The sequence below is a fragment of the Euprymna scolopes genome, chromosome 3 (genome assembly GCF_053919585.1).
Source record: "Euprymna scolopes isolate OS-2025 chromosome 3, ASM5391958v1, whole genome shotgun sequence".
Taxonomy (NCBI): domain Eukaryota; kingdom Metazoa; phylum Mollusca; class Cephalopoda; order Sepiida; family Sepiolidae; genus Euprymna; species Euprymna scolopes.
This window is the reverse complement of record NC_136484.1, coordinates 72,016,964-72,039,284: the sequence shown is the minus strand read 5'-3', so window position 1 is coordinate 72,039,284 and position 22,321 is coordinate 72,016,964. Positions and strand designations below refer to the sequence as shown.

The window sequence follows — 22,321 nt, the reverse complement described above, 5'->3', positions numbered from 1 at the left end:
CACACTAGCATATATATATATACACACACACACTAACATATATATATATACACACACACACTAGCATATATATATATACACACACACTAGCATATATATATATACACACACACACACACACTAGCATATATATATATACACACACACACTGGCATATATATATATACACACACACTAGCATATATATATATATATATATATCTACACACACTCACTAGCATATATATATATACACACACACTCACTAGCATATATATATACACACACACACTAGCATATATATATATACACACACACTAGCATATATATATATATATACACACACACACTAGCATATATATATATATATATATATACATACACACACTAGCATATATATATATATATATACATACACACACACTAGCATATATATATATATATATATATACACACACACACACTAGCATATATATATACACACACAAGTATATATATATACACACACTAGCATATATATATACACACACACTAGCATATATATATACACACACACTAGCATATATATACACACACACTAGCATATATATATATATCTACACACACTAGCATATATATATATACACACACACTAGCATATATATATATACACACACACTAGCATATATATATATATATATATATATATACACACACACTAGCATATATATATATATATATATATATACACACACACTAGCATATATATATATATATACACACACACTAGCATATATATATATATATACACACACACTAGCATATATATATACACACACACACTAGCATATATATATATATACACACACACACTAGCATATATATATATATATATACACACACACACGAGCATATGTACACACACTAGCATATATATATACACACTCACTAGAATATATATATATATATATATATATATATATATATATTCACACACACACACACACACTAGCATATATGTATATACACACACACAATAGCAAAAATGTGCTATTTTATTTACTTCCTCTTAAGGAGATTAGACACAAGGTCAAGTGTTAGCTTGATTAACATTATTCTGTGGAACAAACTGGATTTTAACTTGGCATACTGAGGTTATCAGTTTGTGTTGGTTACCACTAAGCCACCATCATCCCCCATTAGCAAAAATACGTTATTAGAAGAGCACATATGTATAGAAATAATTATTATTATTATAAGAATATAATGATAACATAAGAATATGGGATTGAAAAGAAAAAGGAAATGTTCTAAATAATAATTTAGAAGTTGTGGCAAAAGATGGCTTTTTTAAAGCAGTTTAACACAAAATCTGTGAATCTTAAGAGAAAATTAAGCTAACTCAAATTTAGTTAACCCACATACACCCAATTATGATTTACTTATTAACTTATGAAAGCCCAGGAAATTTAGAAATTAATTGGGTACACTTGTGGCACAATGATAAGCATCCTTGTGAAGAAGCTTCACATTTAAAAACCTTGTGCCTTACTTTCTCTGTACTCCTGGTGAGATGAGTAAAACCATGGTGTTATTAAAACAGTGAAGAATGAAATCTCTCACTTCACTAAAGGTAACCGATTAATGGCAAAGTGTGTCATCAATCATATCTGATCCTAGCTAAGTTTGACAGATGTTTATAAAATCAAGGACTCTAAGGGATCACCAAAATGTCAATTTAGTCACCTGGGATTTGTTAAGTTTTTCTCTACTCTTTCGTGTGTATTCATGTGTCTTTTATTTCTATAATCACAAAAGAGAGGATTTAATTTGAAAATTTGACTCAGTTCAAATCAATCAGACGAACCCAACTCTGCCAACTTTAGCGTTATTTATAAATAGCCTGGGTGCCCGCCGTTGCCTGGGTGTTTAGAGGTGTGTGCTGAGCAAAAAAAAAAAGTGTTAGTAGGCAGGCAGGCAGGCTCCAACTCCGTACCACGAAGGATGAATAGAATGTGAAAAAAAAAGTGACGTCTTTACTGTTTCGTCCATTACCAAACCAGAAGTGGTGATGGTTTAAATTAAAGCTAGTCAATCAAAAAGAGGGGATGACTTTCGAAAATATCGGCAAAAGAAGCGACCCCTCTCTGTAGGCCCAGTTGAGGGTGAAGGAGTTAATGTTTTTAGCAAATTTTTCGATATTTATCGTCCGAAGTATCAAGCTTCAAAACGATACCAATCTTGTGAAAATCCGTCGCCTATGTAGACAGACATACATATATACATGCATATATACATTTGAACAGACAGGTGAAAATTATATTATAGATGTTCCTTCAAAATGAATCAATAAATTTTATATTTTTTATATATGAATAACGTCCAGTTTCAGTAAGATTGTTCCCCCAGCCAAGAAAATTAATCTGACGCCAAAACTTCAACGAAAGGTCTATTAAGCAAATGACAGATCAACCCCTTCATTAAAAGGGGCTGCGCCTATTGTTTATAACTGGGGAGCTTGTTATGCTGTGTTAGGACATAGTAGCCCTTCCAGAAACGTCCATACGGTGAGAGACACCAAGTTACACTCTTAAGCAATCAATAGGGTAAAACACTTATTAAACTAAGAATCAAACATTACCAAATCTAACAGTACTGATTTCTTCCTTGTGCTCGATTCTACTAAAATCGAGACTGTTACAGATTGTTTTTATTTTATTTTTAACACTGACTTTTAAAAATTATTTTATGCAGACTAGAACAAATCAAACTTATGGAAAAGCAAAATACACTCAGTCTGCCAAAATAGTTTTCATTCTCATGATTGTGTCAGACATTAACTAATGACACATCATTTCAATGGTTCATTGTTGTATGAATCTGATCAATAAGACAGATGTTGTCAAAAATGCCATTGGGTGAAGCAAAGCTGAAACTGCAGGCGTCAAAAAGGTTCATCGCAGAAAAGAGGTTTATTTTTCATTGGCATTTTAAAAAAGAGCTGAGGCTGACCTTTAGAAACATTAAGATGGAAAGTATCAGCACGTTGTTTTATTAAAAACAAAATTCTCGAACAGAATAAGATTTTTTTTTTTTAATTTTTAATCACAGATCAAAAACTAAAAACTTGCTTATTCAATAGGTTTTGGAAGAACTTACATTTTGTTTAGAATGTGAGTTATGAAAACCTTGGCCAGTAATTTCTGATTTTAAAACTCACTCCAATGATACAAAAAAAATGTGTTAGAGCTCTGCAAGGATGGTGTCAAAGACTGTATATTAGTTATTTATATATTTTGATGAATTCTGTTCTAGAAACATCTATTAAACATTCATAACATACACCTTTTTAGAGTCATTTTCTTGACTTTATACATATATATCCTGAAAAATGTACCATAAACCTTTCCATACGACACTCTTGACTAGAAACGCTAATCTCACAAATATGACACACACACACACACAAATTTGATCCATCATAAAAAATGTCTGACTGTTAAGAACACGCTATCAATACCATGGAGATCTCTTAAGTGTTGATTTGATACTCGTGGTAACGCAAATATTTTTTACATATTTGATGACATAGCATTTTGCTCGGTTTTCTATACATTCACTTATTCATGTATACTTTGATATTCACCATGACTTAATTATATTAGTAATGAAATAAAAATAAAATTTAAAATAATTAAACTCCTGATTTACAACTCTGAAGACAGTTACAAAAAACAAAAAAACGTTAGAACTCTAGCCTGAAGAATCAGTATTTTAAAAAATAAAAATCTATTTGTATTAAAATTAAAACAATCGATGAATTAAAAATAGTTAATAAAATGTTTTTTTCAAAATCAATATCCAAATTAGTTAACTTTCTGATATCACATTAGTACAAAAAATAGGTTTATCTATTGTGTGAAGTTGAATTAACTTGAAATAAAATGTTTTCACTTACCGTGAGAAATGGGCCTAACTTCTGCATTTATATTTTAGTTATATATATATATATATATATATATATATATATATATAACAAGTGTGAACACTACCAAAGCATTTTTTAATGTTTATTAGAGTGTATATTAGTCATTTATATTTCTGATGAATTCTGTTTATTTATTTGATTGATGCAAAAAAAAAAAAAAAAAAAAATTTTTAACTCTTAAAATGTTGGATAGCAATACAAGTTATAAATTCCTACTTGTCATTCAACCCAAGATTGAAAATTAGAGTTTCCTGTTTTTAACTGAATTTTAATGTAATGCATATCAAAAAGACCAACCCCTTTTGTATCTCCCCACCGCATTTTCTTTGCTTTAAATAACTTGTAATCTTTCAATTCCTTAAAATATATCAACATTCACCTATTATGCAGCCTCATCATCAACACTTACTACGTCTGGCTTCAGTGAAGAATCCTGATGTGACAAAATACCTGACAAAGTGACCGTCTTATTTATTTATACAAATGCAAATATATGTGATATTTTTTTCTATAGGCTACAAAAATAGTATCATGGTAAATAAACCTACTATGTTTGGGAAGATGATATCATGGCAAAAATACTATAATACTCTGCCAACGAATGAGGTAATACCTGGAAGGGTGTTATCATGACAAACATACTATTCCCAAGGGGAATGTTAGGTGATTAAAAAGATTATTGCTTTATTTACAATGAGTAACAATCTAGTCTCACACCTATTCGTTGACTTTTCCACAACTGTTATCATAGATGGTGAAAGAGTCATAATTTAACACGTCTGAACATCCTTAAAGAATTAGGATCAACTGTGCGTTTATGTTTGTTTGCTCTCGAAAATCTGTCTCCGTTTTCTTTTATATCATGTGGAGAAAAATAAAGATTTTCTTTTACACTAGCATATAATGGTAAGTTCAAAGTCATTTTCCCTTTCCAGCACTAATCTGACCTGCCTTTGGCCAATAAAGCCAGTATAAAACATAAATTATCTACTGGTTCCATATCTTAATAACAACACTAACATGAACTCTAGGCAGATTGTCCACAACATATTTGATCGCTATCTAAACATTTCTCAGGCCAAGATCAAAGTGTAGTATCTGTTCTGATGCTACTTCAATTTTTTGTTCTCGGTTAGTGAAGGAGAAATCCTTCACAACTGAAACAAGTTTTATTTTTGTTCCTTCTCTCACATTAAAAACCGACCTTTGTGTCTAACTCTGCCCTCGTGAGGAGACAAGTAAATAGGAACATTTCTGCTCCAAGGGTTCACAGCAGTTTAATATAATTTCATCTCTCCTTTATCTCAAAGATGGTAGAATTATTGTTGGTTGTTTTGTTTTATGGCATATCAATCTTTTTTGGGTCATTCATAAATCAAGTAATTTTAGTAAAAGGGTTTAAGTTCCAGGTTCTTTATATCTTCAATATTTATTAATGGTGTTTGGTTGGTTTGTTTTATTTTACAGCATGTCAACAGTTTTTGAGGTTATTTAATGCTGAATTCAGTAATTTTGGAAAAAAAAAATTATGCTTCAAGTTATATTGATAATTAATGATGATCCACCAATGGCTGTTTGATTTTTTGTTTATGTGGTTGTATGATGAATGTTTTATATTATGTCATTCTGTTTTAGGTAAGCAGATTATTGTCGGGCAGAAAATTTGGATGAGAAGTATTATTTCTTAAAGATTAATTTTAGTGCCTCTTATGTTCCATTGTAGTATTTTGTGTGCTATGGTTTATACGAGGTGCCTTCAATATATTTCCAACTTTTTTTGTACAGGCATTTAAAATTATTCAAGACTCTTAAAAATTCAGTATGTTATTGCTTTACATCTGATGAGATGACTGACCAATTTTTATGATTTCAGGTTCAAATGAACAGCTACAGCAGGAATTGGAATACACCCTATAAAGCCTTATGAATTTCAAAAGCTGGTGAATTTCAAAAATGCAATCTGGACATAAGGACACTTTAGAAGAACGATACACAATAAAATACTGCTTAAAACTTGGAAAAAAATACCAGAGAAACATATCGGATGTTTCATATTGCTTTCGAAACATCTTGCATGAACTGAGCATCAGTTTTTGAATAGCATAAGAGATTCAAGGAAGGCAGGGAGTCTGTGAGGGATGATGAGAGGTAGGGAAGAATAAAGAAGTCAAAACAGCGGAGTTGATTGGCCAAATAAAGAATTTCATGAATAATGACCGTCATGTGTCTAAAGAGATAAGTGCACAGTTTGATGTCAGTGTGGGAACTGTACACACAATTATTCGTGAGGAACTGAAAATGTGGAAGATTTACAAAATTTGTCACAGACTATTTGACCAAGATAGGCATCAAGACAGTTCCTCATCCTCCCTATAGTCCAGACCTTGCTCCCTATGACTTTTGGTTATTCTCTAAACTTAAGGAAAACCTTAGAAGCTGTCGTTATGAGATAATTGAAGACATAAAGAGGCTGTGACGAGGGTCCTTGACACACTCACAAAAGAGGACTTCCATGGGGCCTTCCAGAAGTTAGAACAATACAAGTGTATACAGCCAGAGATCACCTCAAAGGAAACTAGAGTTTCATGTGTATACTATCACTAAAAGTGCCCACATGAAAAATGTCTGGAAACTTATTTAAGGCACCTCGTTACTGATGATGGCATGGTTATTACAATAAATCCATAAACACAGATTGAAAAGACTTTAGAGTTTGGAAACAAATGTGTCCAAATATAAGGGTTGAAACCCCCTGAAGTAAAAAAATAAAAAATAAAAAACTGACAAACAAAACCATGAAAACTAAACACAAGTGAGAAAGATAGAAACAAAGAAACCAATGTATGCAGAGCAATGACCTTTCACCCCAATTTAAGAACAAGAGGTCGAAAGAGCATAAAACTTTCACAAGGATTGTCTATCAACATGAGATTTGTTTTCATTCTTCACCCCAAGCTATTTCCTGGGAAAAATGTAAGAATTTTACTCATTTGCTGCTGCTACTGTGGCGGCAGCAGCAGCCGTAGTAATAGTAACATAATAATAATAATAATAACAATAATAATAATAATCTATTAGCAAATAGAAATTTGGTATTTGTCTACCTGAAGCTGAAACTATATTATTTATTTATTTATTTATTTTACAAACACATCACTGTTAATGCCTATAGGCCATCCAAGAACAAGGTGTGTATCAGGTGGATGCTGAGACTAACACTTTGAGGATTACAGACGAGGAATTGAATCTGGGCAGAATCTGATTACTTACAAGAATAGCTCAACAAGAATTTGTTAATATTGGACTTGAAAACGACCATGCTATAGTCAGCTTGGAGGCAATCCTGTAGTATTCACTGCATTCCACAAAGTTCTTTGAAAGAAACTTTGCTCACAGAAATTCCGTTTAGCTCCAAGTTTACAAAGGAAGAAAGAAAAATTCCTTACAGTGGTTGTAGATAGAGGAGCTTTTGCTGTGAATTATTTTACAGAGGAGAACCAAAAATTGAAACGTAGTCGAGCATCTACCATGGAAAATAATGATAGAGCAAAAAGAGACATGCAACATCTCTTCTACAAGAAAGAGGCTGTAGGGATGAGAAAAGGATACTCTCCACTAGATTTCTACTTGGTCAAGCCAGGAGAGAGTGCTCTGAGTGGCACACCTCCACCGATGTGGCAACAGTACTGCACCTTAGGACATATATATATAGGAGATACTTTTTGGAGCGACTCCCAACAACCTTTGCGACAGATCTGAGGTAAGTTTTCTACTTTAGGTCTGCATTTAAAAGTTTATCAAAACAGGGCACATCCTCAAGGGAGGTACCATCCATTTAAACTGGAGCAAAGTAAGAATCTGAGCATTGGAGATAAAATGAGAGAAGCTTGGTTTTCAATATATTAAAAGTATGTATTATTTAGATTAATCGGACAATTGTTCTCATCTTGAGTTTTATCTGCACAACATTTCAGTCGATGTAACCCCTGACTTTCGTCAGGAGTAAAACTCACCATATTTTGGCAAGAAGAAAAAAGTGGGTAGCTCTGTACTCTAAGGTTTCGAATTTTAGATTTAGTTGGAAGTAAGTTTACACGAATTATAAAGACAATTTAATTATCAGGGAACCCTAGATGGTATATTTAATTTATTATGATTAAATTTTTAATTAAATCCATCAACCAATTGTAAATTCTTAGAAACTAAAAGGTTGTTGGTTTCAGTATGGTTAATTGCATGTTATCCATTTTTTAACCAAATATTTTTTTTTTTTGATAGATTATCATTATGATTGATAGGAGAGAAAAAAAAGGGGGGGAGAAAAGGAAAGAAAAAATCGAAGTTGTTTCTATGTGAGAAGAAAAAAAGAGATAGTAAAGGGGGATAACTTTAAAATAACAGGACACTTTTTATCCCCCACTGCAGAACATGCTACACGTCAGGAAAGAGAGAATAAGAAAGTTATTGATCAATGATACTCTTGGAAGTGCTACCATACCCTACTTCAAAATAAAACGACAAAGTTCTCTCCGATTCTCTCTCCTCTGATCTTGAGCACGTGGTACAAGGGGGTAAGAGGTGGCTGGTTATCTTTAATGCACCTAAAACCAAGCTCTTATCTTTACATCATAAATGCTCTGATCCCCATCTGGCATCAATTGAAATGGATGGCTCTCATCTAGGGGAGGCTCCATGTTTTGATAAGTTTCTGGGATTGACCTTTACTTCTGATCTGAAATGGAACACATACATCAAGTTTGTGGCCAAGGTCGTTCGGAAAATGGTGGGATCCTTCTACCGCTCCAGAAGATATCTCACTAATGATGCAATTCTCTATCTATATAAAAGCCAAGTACGTCCAAGGATGGAATACTGCTGCCACATCTGGGAAGAAGCTGCTAAAAACAGCCTATCCTGCCTTGACAGAGTACAAAATAGACTTTGTGACTTAGTGGGGGATGCCCTTTTCTCTTCCCTGCAACCTCTCTCCCACAGAAGAGATATTGCAAGCCTATCTTTGTTTTATCGTTATTTCCATGGCAAGTGCTCGTCTGAGGCCCAATCTCTGGTCCCCCCTCGCCAATCTTTCTCGAAAAACACGTGTCTAGCTGAAACTACTGTCAATAATTTTCCCTACTTTTTATCTGTGCCTAAATCAAAACGTAGATTCCATGAACAAATCTTCTTTCTTAGAACTGCACACCTGTGGAACTCTCTGCTGCTTGCCTGTTTCCCTCCTGACTTCAACTTGGATGTCTTCAAGTCCAACATAAACAAATTCCTGATGAACCGCCCCCTTAAGTAATGACACTTTATCAAATCTCCGATACAAACTATTACTACGATACTATCCCATTGATTACTGTACACACAATAACCCTTATCCCCGAGTGGCTTCTGGGCCTTGATAAGTGGTGACCTCCACGTAAAAAAATAAAAAAAAAATTTTTTTTAAATAGAAAAAGAACCCGTACCGCGAAAGAGGAAAAGACCGGAAAAAAAAAAAACTGACGTCTTTGCTGTTACGACCACTGCCAAACCGAAAGTGACTTATGTTTAAATTAAGGCTAGATGAAGGATGACTTAAAAATATCAGTGAAAAAAAGCAATCCCCTCCTGTAGTAAAGTGCTCAAACGAAGGTGAAGATATTAATGTTTTCAGCCAATTTTTCCATATTTGTCATCTGAATGGTCGAACTTCAAAATGATACTGATCTTGGTAAAATCCGTTGCCTCTGTCGAAAGTTTAAGGCAGACATGCAAACAGACATAGATACATACATTTATATATTGGTAACTAAAAGTTTTTGACCCAAACCGATTAAAAAGCTTGTCCTATCTCTGAATACCCTTTATGTAAAATTTCAAATGTTTAGACCAGAAATTGTCTGAGTAATTTGGTAGAGACCGCAGAGGTCAATTTTTTTTTTTTTAACTTTGACCCCTATTATGACCCCTAAACATTTGTTTTGGGCTCAAATCAAGTTAAGTTATATCCATGTCCAAGGAACCTATATCTAAAATTTCAATTGTTTAGACCCAAAATTGGCGGAGGAGTTTGGTAGAGTTCTCAGCGGTCAAATCGTTGAACTTTGACCCCTTAACAGCCAAACTTCTGGCCAAAAACTTATCACATCGATTTTCCCAAATCTCAGTACCCTGTATATCAAATTTCAAGTCTGTAGACTAAAAATTGACATAGTTATTGTGTAGGGAAATGCACACACAGATACACAGACACGTTCACTTTTATATATATATATATATATATATATATATATATATATATATATATACTTATCACCCTTTAATGTTTATTCTTATTTAATGTCTTAATTTACCCCTTTATTTCTACATAAAAAAGTAAATTTTTGGTAATTGTTTATTTCTATTATTAAATAAAAGTTATTTATTGAACTTTCAAAATCACTTCCGCCTTAATGCTGTTTCTGACAACCTTTTTATTTTTTCTTAGGGGTTGGGAAACATTTACCTATGCTCTTTTTTCTCTAAGGGTTAAGTATTCATTAATTTTTTTATGGAACTGATGTAGTTAGGCTGTTAAATAAAACTCGCTCATAAATGAAAACAATGTTACCTCGCGGTCCCTAAAGTTTTGCACTAGTGCGAACAGATAACTAATCATGGGCCTCGAAGTTTCGAAACAGACAGACAGCGCCTATGCATGTGACGGAATAAGAAAACTCTTTAAGATAAATAAAGATTAATTTTAAAGTAGTTAATAAATTCTTGTACATCATATTAAATATATTATGAAAAGTTCAATGACGTTTTTATCATAAATTTTTGACAGTATTAATCTCACTTCAAACAAACAGTTCAACTTAAAAATATAAGAAAATCGTAATGAAAGAATTGTAAATATAAGGTATTTTTAACGATGCGATTCCGATTCCCCCCAAAATACATGATTCTTATGATTAACGATTCTGATTAATCATCCCACCACTAATATATATATATATATATATATATACACACACACACACACATAGCTGTACCCGGCCACGCGTTGCTGTGGCTCAGTTTGTTAAAATGGAACACATTTCAAGAAAAATTGCATTTTGTATTGTTTATTTACTTTTATTATTTTTCAATTTTTTTATCAATAAAAGTTGTTTTTTCCCCAAGAAAAGATGAATTTTTTTTACCATAAATTGTTAGGTGAAAGTTTGTTTTTTTTTTTCAGGAAAACTTGCATTTTTTTTATTTTGAATAAAGTTGGTAGTAAACGTTTCTTTTTGAAAACAGAATTTTTATTATAAAAAGAAAAGATGGATGCTTTATATGAACACTGTAAATAGTTAGGTGAAAGTAGAGAAAAGTTTGATTTTTTTTTCAAGAGAATGTACAAGTAATTTTTTTGTCAACAGATGTTAAGAAAATAAACAGAAAAAATACTCCCATCATTAATTAATTATGCAAAAAAAATAAATAAAATTTTGATTTAGTGTTTCAACATTTGAACAACACTGGGCTAAATCTGATGATTGCCGGTCGAACCCTAACCATTCTTTTTAATTTCGTCTATTGTTCAATTTTTTGAGTGGGCTATCAGCGATTGCAAACTAACAAATTTAACCAAAATGCAAAAAATTCAACAATTAAATAATTTTAATAAGTGCTCAGCTTCTAATACAAATCCTAGTAAATCAATCCCCCTTATTAGAAACACTCAAGGGAAGGACAAAACCAAATTATTGCCAGTCTGTTTGGGAGAGGATTTTTTTTTTTTTTTTCAATATTTTAAGCAGATTTGACACTCTGCTACCAGATTTTTATGGGTTGCTCGCTCGGTTTCTAATATAACGTAAGTAGATCTAGATATTTATAACTTACGATAAAACTTGGAGTATGCACTGTTTTACGGTTGATGTAAAAATGGAACGGAAACTTAAATTTCGCTCTGTTTTGATCTTTTTTTTTTAATGTACCTCCCCCAAACGAATATAATCAAAAAATAACATTCAACAATTGTACTTCATATATAGAAAACAGGAAATATTAAAAAAAAAAAAAAAAATTATTAACGAAAGGGATATAATTCCATTTTTAAACGAAAAGTCAGTTTGGTATATCTTTTTGTTATTTTTTACATAAGTCCAACTTACCATTCACATTGGAAATGTCGACATTTATAGGTTGTCGGAACGTTTACAACGAATAAACACTCCAATCTACCCATGTTAAGAACGGCTCCCAGAATAGACACCCCCAAACTCCCCATGTTAAGAACGGCTCTTGGAATAGACACCCCCAATCTCCCCATGTTAAGAACGGCTGTCGGAATAGACACCCCTAACCTTGTTAGCATACCCGAAAACCTATAAAAGTTGACATGTCGAATATGAACAATGAGCTGATTGGATGTAATGTAAAAATGTACAGAATTTAAAAGGGAGCGAAATTTAAATTTCCATTCCATTCTTACAACAACCATAAAGCAGAGCCAGAGCATTCTCTGCAAATTTTACCTAACTTAGTGTATTAATGTTATTTTTTAAGTAAAAATAATATTTAGGTTTGAATATAAATTCCTAAACTCATTTTACACTAAATAATTTAGGTGACTGAAATAGGAATCTAATTGAATCTTTAATTTCCTGAATAGTAAAAAGATGGTCCACAATGGTCGATTCGCGGCAAGACTGGAGTTTAGGTGGAAAAATAATCTCTAACCCTTTATTACATGAAAGGAACAAAACTCACTAATCATCGTTGTGTTACTATGCCAACAATATAAAAGCAATGATATTGGCATTTCAGAAGTTAACAGTTTTAAATAAGCAGAACTTCTTTTTTTAAAAATATAAACAATATGAAAACAACTTTTTTAAAAAAGGAAGAAACACTTTTTATACATATTTTTTTTAACTTTTTTAAAAGAATAAACAGTTTTTTTTATTCATTTACAACAGAACTATTTTTGGCACTCCTACACTATTGGGACGAAATTTCGGAAATCGTAATACTGAATTTTATATGAAAACAATGGTATCTATCTTTTCCTCGTATTTTTAAGATGATTATACCCCCAAAAATTACGAAAATCGATAGGTAGAAAATTATTTATTAAAACAAATAAAAATAGAATTTCAAGAAAACGATTGTATTTGCTTATGTAAGACACAGTAGAGTTCAAAAGGGAGGTAATTTTCCATATCGATATAAAAAATGGCTGCAATTTTTCACCTGCTTACGCGATTACAGTTGTTTAGCTTAATAATTCAGTAATATTCAGGTAGTTTCGACTGCATAATTTGGAAGCTAACGCTGTAATTTATTAGGATTAGCAAAAAAATAAAATCAGTATAAACCATCGTTTTCTTTCCTGAAAACTCCATTTATTGACTACAAAATTTCGTTCTGATAGTGTAGAAGCGCTCCCTCTTTAAAAAAAGTTTTAAAATAATATAAATAAAACTGTTTATAATTTTAAACAATATAAACCTTCTTTTTTATTATTTAATTTTCACCAAGATACACATTTTTTTAAATTTTTTATGTTTAATTTTTAACAATATAAATAGAACTTTGGTGCTAATGTATTTTTGGTACCGTGCTATATTATTTATTTTTTAGGTTGTATTCAAGGTTCACAATATCTTTTTATCATTGAAAAGCACAGAATAGTTATAAAACACCCTCCCTATGTTAAGAATGGCTTTTGAAATAACATTATTTTAGCATGGTACCATAAACACATAAGTAACAAACTTTTTATAATTTTACATGGTAAATTTTTGCTTGGTTTCCATCTTACACCTTTTAAACGGTTTTCGGATATGCTGAAAATGAATATTGCATTTAAATTTTCCGCAAATACATAGTTTTATGAATATTGAGCAATATAATTTTTTATTTATTTGTGGTGGCCAGAGTTTTTAACTTAATTTTATACAACAAAATAGTTTTTTTTTTAAATAATTTTGAAAGAAATATTGTTCACGGACCTTTTCCAATTTTAATTTTTAACAAACAATTTAAACCTTTTTACATTTTAATTTTGAAAGAAGGAAAAAGTAATAAATTTCAAATTTATTCCAAAAAATTGAAAATAATTGAAAGAGAATACACGTGAAAATTAATAAATTGCAATAATAATCACGTGATTCAATTTTGAATTAGAAAAAAAATCACATTACTTAAAATTATAAAAAGTTCTATTTATATTGCTTTTAATTAAAATAAAAAGGTTTTCATAGTTTACAATTATAAAAAGTTCTATTCATATTTAAATTTGTTTTATATGTTCCGATAACTTAATATTTCTATTAATATTGTTCACCATTAAAAAAAAAAAAAAGATGTTAATTGTTTAAAATTATTTACAAAATGTTTACATTATTTTCATGATAATGTAACGGTGACTACAGGAATTTAGTTCCTTTTATGCGATAAAGGGTTCAAGATTATTTTTCCACCTAAACTCATGTCTTGCCGGCCTGCCGTAGTGAGACTAAAAGTTCCTTTTAGTGATGTCACGTGACGGCATGCGCTGATAAATATATGTCCCCAAATGAAAAAATGGCTACATCGTTACAAAGAAAACCACCTATTTATTAAAGAAAAATTAAGTATAATGGTATAATTAAAAAGAGATATATAAAAACACGCATGGGTACAGTAAACATATACCAAAATGTCAAAGTAATCAGCCCAGTGGTTATTTAGACTATGAATAACGAACGAACCAAGAATTAGATTTTTATATAAACAGAAATTTTTAAAGATTGAATTTTGTTTAATTGTTTTTTTCAACAATGGAAATTAAATAAAATAAAAAAAATTCCAAAGTTATTTGTACTGATGATTTATTTACGATTAACACACTATACATTATTTATAGTGAAAATGGTGTACCTCATCCCAAACAAAATAAGCCGTTGCAGCTACTATTTTTTGCTATTTTATTTGCTCAGGCTGATCCAAAAATTTTAAGCATTGTGGAAGGTCATACTCCAAACAACTCCCAATTAATGAGATATATCTTAATTATTAAAGTATATTTTAAGTAATGTTGGAGTACAAAGAGTTTATGGTTGATTAAAAGACAATTTGGCAGAAAACAAGTATGAAAACCGTTTTTGTCAAAGGATTGTAAAATTAAAATAATTACCCTCTTTGGAAAAGATCCACATTGTAGAATTTCCCAAGTTCCACAGAAAACTCCAAAGTGGCTTGCAATTCAAACATATTATCCTGCAAAGAAAAATAATTGATATATTAAACTAAAAAATCATGACTATATAAAACAAATTTTTAAAATGTTCACAAATAAAAATAATGACAATGACGTTTGATGTTTATTACATACTAGCAGGCCACCTGGCATTACCTGATAGTAAAGTACGCTTAAATATGATACTTTAATTTACGCAGATTTAATATTTATTATTATAGAGCCAATTCTCTATTGATTATTATATTGTACCCAATATATAGTTGTGACTTCAAAAGTTTTAAAAAAATATGACTAGGGTACCATCAGCTAGATTTAAAACCAAAACATTTAGCTCTCCAGCATTATTCACTACGATCTGAGTGAAGTCCACATGCATATCAAAACTTTACAAATGAACTGACTTAAATAAACGTATATTTGCACATGTGTTGGGGAGCACTTAAAGTTGACTCTTATGCCTGGCAAATTCTAATTTTTCAATTTTAACCCCTCAAATTTGTTCCACGGGTCTAAATCCCCTATATATCAAGTTTGAAGTTTGTTGACCAAAAATTGACAGATGTATAGTATATACAGATTTATTAAAAATCCTATGGGCCAGAGGAAGGAAAAAGATGAACTAGTAAAAAGAATTTATGTAAAAAAAAAAAAAAAAAATGTTTCTTATTTCCACTTGAAAACAAGGTTTTCTGTAATATTTACCATCCTATATAGTAAATTATTTTGTTTGATGACCTTAGAAAGTCTATCATTCTACCTTATCAAATGAATATAAAAAAGTCTTTTAGAGTATGAAAAAAAAGGGGTTAGCATGTTTGAGATTTGCACAAACAAGCCCCCCCCTCCGTTCTATTTATTTGCAAACAAATTGAGACTAATTGGAAAAAATGGTCCAAACAAAGTTAACATCTGCTGATATGTAGAGAGTTATATATTATATTTCCACTTTTTCTAAAGAGGGGTGTAAGTGGCATAATACTTACTATGGAATTACCGAGCTAAGTCCATTAGCTCTTCAGCATTATTTACTACGATCTGAGAAAAGTCCAGATGCATACCAAAACTTTACAAATTAACTGACTTAAATAAATAAATGTATATTTGCACACGTGTTGGGAAGCACTTAAAGTTGACTTATGCCTGGCAAATATTAAAAAATAGAGTTAAGAAAAGTATAAGCTTACCAGCTAGTACTTTGGAAATTGGATTTCATCTTTACTTTATCATTTACGAAAGGTACTGCATGTCACATATGTATTGTTAAAGCAATGCGTATCATCAGATCATTCAAGTAAAGCGATGTCGATGTCGTGTATGCTTAGATAACTGCTATGACGTGGCAGTGATCGTAAAAATGTCACTTCTATAATATCATTGAGAACGGTATGAATTAATCTCTTTCCTCCAAATATCGGTGAAATAGTGCTCTCAAGCCTTAGTAGAGCTACTAGTGTAAAAAAAAAAATAAATAAATAAAAGGAAACTCTCAGAAATAATATGTAGTCCAACATTGCTTATGAACATCTTGGATTTCTCCTTGCCACTGCACTTAAGCATTACTGGATTAGAAAATGTGAGGTTCCTTTGCGAGAAAGTCCTTGTTGTGCAAGTATGAGTGTCCTAAGATTATCAATAGCTTGTTTAAACTGAAAGAGGCTGAAACTTGTCTTTCAAAATTAAATAACACAAAAATGATTGGTATGACAAAGCTTACAAAACCTATAGCTTATATATAAAGTAAAGGCAACTCTGCCCTCCCCCATATACTGTTTTGAGTATTAACATTTTACTGTGTTACATAAAAAAATAACTTTCGTTAATAATTTACAACAAATATTGGTCATTTTTATTAAAATCCAAATTATTTTCAATCAATATTAATTTTAATATTTAATCCGGATCAATATTCTATTAATAAGAAAAGGGACTGGAAGGAGATTTTTCTTTATCACTTCCATCTACTCCTTTTCTCATGCACACTAAAAAAAAAAAATTATGATGCAATGCAATTTTTTTTTTTTTTTTTTTTTAAGTTATTACTTTCCCTTCTCCCTTTTTGATAAGCAACTGACTTACATCTGAAGAAAAGAAAGGGAGAGTCTGGTTTATGCATCTTTTCAAATTTCGAATCTATTGTCGCCAGTGTTATAGCCTTGCAGGTCACTAATAATTAGGACAAACAGTGGCATAATTAACAAGAAATGCATTAGCAAAAATATGTTACAAAAATAAACGTCATGATTCTGAGGCCATAACTGCCATGAATTTCTACCCACAGTGTATTAGAAGTAACTGTATTTATTGTCTCTGCGTAAGTCCACTATTCCTGAAATGGATAGATCAGCTTTTCACATAACAGTATCATAATGTCACCAATTATATTCAGTCCTTGTAGGTTGATCGGTTCACATGCTATACTTAAAGATGGAGGTTGTGAGTTCGATCCTCACCTGGAGGCATAATTATTTTTATTCTGATTTTGACTCTAAATTAAACTTAGGCATTTCAAATTACAATATTAAGATTTAGTTGTAATTTTTTTTTTTTCTCTATAATTTACATAAATTAACACCCCCATGCAATGCTTGGTAGTTCTAATAGTAAAATATATTGTTTTCAAGTAGTTATTTTGTGTTTTCAATTGAAATAATGTCTGTAAGTATACATTTAATTGTTCATATTTATTTAAAAATATTATAGCAATAAGATCCTTTAAGTAATTAAAGTTGAGCCCTGTCTGGTGAATTAAGAAAAAAACAGTCAACTATGTAACATTCCAACACCCAGCCGTAGAATGCTCTTTGACGGTTTCCTATGACATGCCTGCATTTGACATTTATAGCTGTTTAATTTCCTTTAATTTTAATAATTGTCTAGAGACCAGGTTCTAGCCTCTGGAGTCATGGGTGACTGTTCAAATTCAAATTTCCTCACCAGCAATATTCATAACTTCCTACACTGATGATTGCGAAAGCATGAAACACTAGTGTCTGTAGGTAAAAATAATAGTTAATATTTAAGAATACTATATAAGGAAGTGTGTGCGCGTGTGTGAACTGAAACGACTGTGGCAATTTTTTTCAAATTTCACACAATTGTACGTTATGTGGCTAGGAGTGTTTTATGTAGTCTTTTTATAAGAATGCGTCGGGTAAGTATCGAAAATCGAAAAAATCCAATTAAATACGAAAATCCAATTTTCCCAAAAGTTAACACTTTTATACAACCTAACATCACATGTGCATTTGAGAAGTTTTATCACTAATCACACAGCCTATAAAATCAACTGTAGATTCTTTTATAAGACAAGGGTGTGTTCAAAATGAATGCTTCTTTTTAGAGCATAATCAAACCATGATACTTGACTTTTGCATTTTAAAGTTTAAGTGAAGCTAATTTTTTACAGCATTTTATAAAAACAGTAAATTCTCTACAGTGCAATGTAAACTAAAATATATTGAGAACTAAGTCACTTCAGGGAGGCATGTGAAGCTTCCTCTCGATACATTTCTGGAGAGGGGATCCCTAATTAGAGCAGGCAATCAATCAATCAATTTGATTTTTAAAAAAATGGGTGAAAATAAAGTATGGGAGGGTGGAATATTTGTCAATCCTCATTCAATCCCAGACAACATCGAGTCTCCCTGCTAGTATATGTGACCTTCTTCGTCCTTGTAAGGAACGGTTTCTACCAAACTCCTCTCAATTTTTTTTATCTATAGACTTGAAACTTGATAAGGGAATTTGGATCTGTGGAAGGAATTTAATTTTGTTTATAGCCGATAAAAATAGCTGATAAGAGGACAAAATTTAATAAAATTGGAACTTGTCGGGCATAAGTCAACTAAAGGTGTTATTTCTACACATGCACAAATATACATTTATATCTTTAACGTTACTTTTAAAAGTTTTTGTATGCATGTGGATTTAGCTCAAACGGTAATGACTAAGGCTGGAGAGCTATACATTTTGGTTTTGATTCTAACTGATGGCACTCAAGTCAATTTTTTTTTTTTTTTTACTTTTAAGATCACTACTATATATTGGACACAATATAATATACAATAGAGTATTGGTTCTATAATAAATATGAAATCTGCATGAATTAAAATGTATTTAAGCATATTAAGTACATTTTATGACCAGGCAACACAGAGTGGCCTGCTAGTGTGTGTGTGTGTGTGTGTGTGTGTGTGTGTGTGTGTGTGTGTGTGTGCTCGCGCACTAAAATATTTTACAATATGTAATCATAGGACAATATTATGAAAGATTATTTAAAGTAATGCATATGAATATCATTGGCAAACACTCCTTACAATTTTAAATGACTTTCGACAATATAATAACGAAGTCTGCCTGGTAAATAGCAAATAAATTGCTCCAGTAAATATGTAATGTCAAAACTAATTCAGTTCAGCTATAACAAAATTATTTTCTAATTGAAACTGACAGAAGTGACCAACAACTAAGACAGCAATTATTGGCAGAAAACAGTTACGGTCAGTTTGGCCAATAAATTATACATAAGTATTTTTTAAAGCAAATGAAAAATTGGCGTTTATTTAGAAATTGCAATTACTTGTATTCATTATTGCAATGTATATATAACCTATTTAGATTGATTAAATATTTTGTTTTCGTGATAAGATTGAGTGACTGCTCGCTAAACATTGAAAGGTTTTTCAAATAGATTGCTTTATCTAATTTAACTCTTCGAAAATTTAAAATATGAACATCTTAAGATTCTTTCAATTTTCCATAGGAAAACTAAAAAGTAAATATTTTAAAATTCCGTATGAATTCTAATATATAATAACTTACTGCATTAGCTGGTCATATACTGCAAAAGTTCACACATGAAAAGGAGAAGTGAAAACATGTACTATAAGTTTTTATATTAAAGTAAGGTTTATTTGTATAACAATTGGGGGGGGGGGCATTTTTATAATAAGATGTCAATAATTTACCCAATCTTATAGAAATTTTGTCCGTTAGTCACAATTTTCAATTAGTTACAATGTTCTTTTAAACATTGCAGAATTTGTCTCATATCGAAACAGAGATCCTAACTACTTTTTGAAATGCAAAATATTGCATGAATAATAAATTTCCAACAAATAAAGTAGATGCCATGACTGAAAATCGAAACTAAAGCCTTCAGATCTTCAGTCTGAGTTTCTAGCAACTGCACTATTTGAACTTCCTTTTAAACAGAACTTTAAACATTACCATAAAGAAACAATTATAGCTTTGATGTGACGTCATAGATTTATGATTTACTTCATGTTTCAAAAACTGAATTCAAACATAAGCGATCTTTGTTGTAAAAATAGAATTTCTTTATAGGAATCTTCTTATAAGCAATGCATAGATTTCATAAACATAATTGCATTGTTATGCTCTATTTTACTTAAATTCTAATGCTATTCCTCTGATTAATGTTGTTTTACAGCATATCAACCCTTATCAGATTATTTAATGCTGAATCCAGTCATTTTGCTGATAGTTTTTACTAACAAAACCCATGGAAATTCCACAGTAGTCGAAAATTTTGAAAAACGCACATTAGTAAGAAACATCTTATCACATAATCAAACAATTATGTTGAGGTTAGACTATGTACAGCATAATCACGTTGACACACTGGTTCCTGTCAGATCACTGAAGTTAAGCAACGTTGTGCTTTGCCACTACTAAAATGAGTGACCAATTTTGTAGGACGTCGACGCCTCCCTGCAAGAGTTGCAAAAACCTAATGTCATCATCTCCCCTAATGGGGATAGATATGCGACTAGGGACTGCTTGTGAATTTTATACTCCCATGGAACTTTCTCCTTCGAAGGAAGCCAGTTAAACCCAAATAAGGTTAGTGCCATTTCTCTCACACACACACACACACACACACACATGTACCATTAAAGACATAACTAAATCACGAAGCTCTGGATCATCAGGTCCTGATAACTCTGCTGACAATTGCATCAATTTGATGAACTGTTCTGATTTTTAGTTAGTATAACAAGAATTGAACATTCAACTTCCAGAAAACTGACACTTAGAACAGATTATTACTCATTATCTTCAAATATTTATTCCTGTTTGCTTGAATAGGTTATTTTATTTACCTACCTTCAGGAGATCAGACACAAGGTCAAATGTTGGTTTGATAAATGTTTCTGTGGAATGAACTGGATACCAGCTTGGCACAACCTGCTTTTCAGTGCATGTCGTTAACCAATTAGTCACAGTCACATGTTTTAATTAGTTATTCTTTATGTCAGTTTGTGTGCATGCCACCAAATTTAAGTGAAATAGAGCATAACAATGCAATTATATATGTTTATGAAATCTATGCATTGCTTATAAGAAGATTCCTATAAAGAAATTCTATTTATACAACAAAGGTTGTTAATAGAAAATGTAAATTGCCTCAAAAATTTTCAAATGGAAAGGTGATCAAGCAGAACTCAAGATTTTAAAGGAACCATCTGTATAGTGATCAGCGCAAACAGGATTATTACGTAAATGTTGGTTAACCATTGAATTCAAAATATTCTGTTGAGAATTAAAAATTATTGTTTATGCATGTGATGGAACGTGCTGCTTGATTCAGTCAGAGATGTGGATCCATATAGTAAGATTACCACTGATATGAAACTATTTTATTAGCCATTTTTATATTTGCATATCTAACATAAAAAAGTTACTTTGTGAGATTTCAAAAGTTAGACCTAAATAGCATTTAAGCTGATCTATAAAACTTTAATTTGATCGTCAATTTTCATTACTAATTGTTGTACCTTGTTACTGGCACTAACATATTTCTCAACACCTTATCTAAAAAATTATGTAATTCCATCTGGACAATCAGTAAAATGAAAACAATTTTCAATTATGACTAAAAAAAAAAAAAATAAAAATCAGAAAGGAGAGTAAATTATTTTTAATTGAAGAGTTGTCTCCCATATGAAAATTTTTATTTCTTTTTCTGTACAAGTTTTAAAAATGTGCAAACAAATAAAAATTAAAAACTAAAAGTGGGTTTACTTTGAATAAATTGTCTTCTAAAAAATATTGTTGTACTTATGCAGAATACAGACTGTACTATTTGTTTTTAGCTAGGATTTTCAAGTTAAATTCAATTTTAACAGTATCCTTTATTTATCAAA

General features: G+C 31.1%; 1 protein-coding gene across 1 annotated transcript in view; it reads right to left on the bottom strand.

Moving 5' to 3' along the window:
* LOC145261143 (protein FAM135A-like) overlaps positions 1 to 22,321 on the bottom strand; it is a 567,493-nt gene that overhangs the window by 259,811 nt on the left and 285,361 nt on the right. The window contains exon 3 of the mRNA XM_080119438.1: positions 15,087 to 15,169. Coding sequence (XP_079975564.1) covers positions 15,087 to 15,169 — 83 coding nt within the window. The remainder of the gene's footprint in view (positions 1 to 15,086; positions 15,170 to 22,321) is intronic.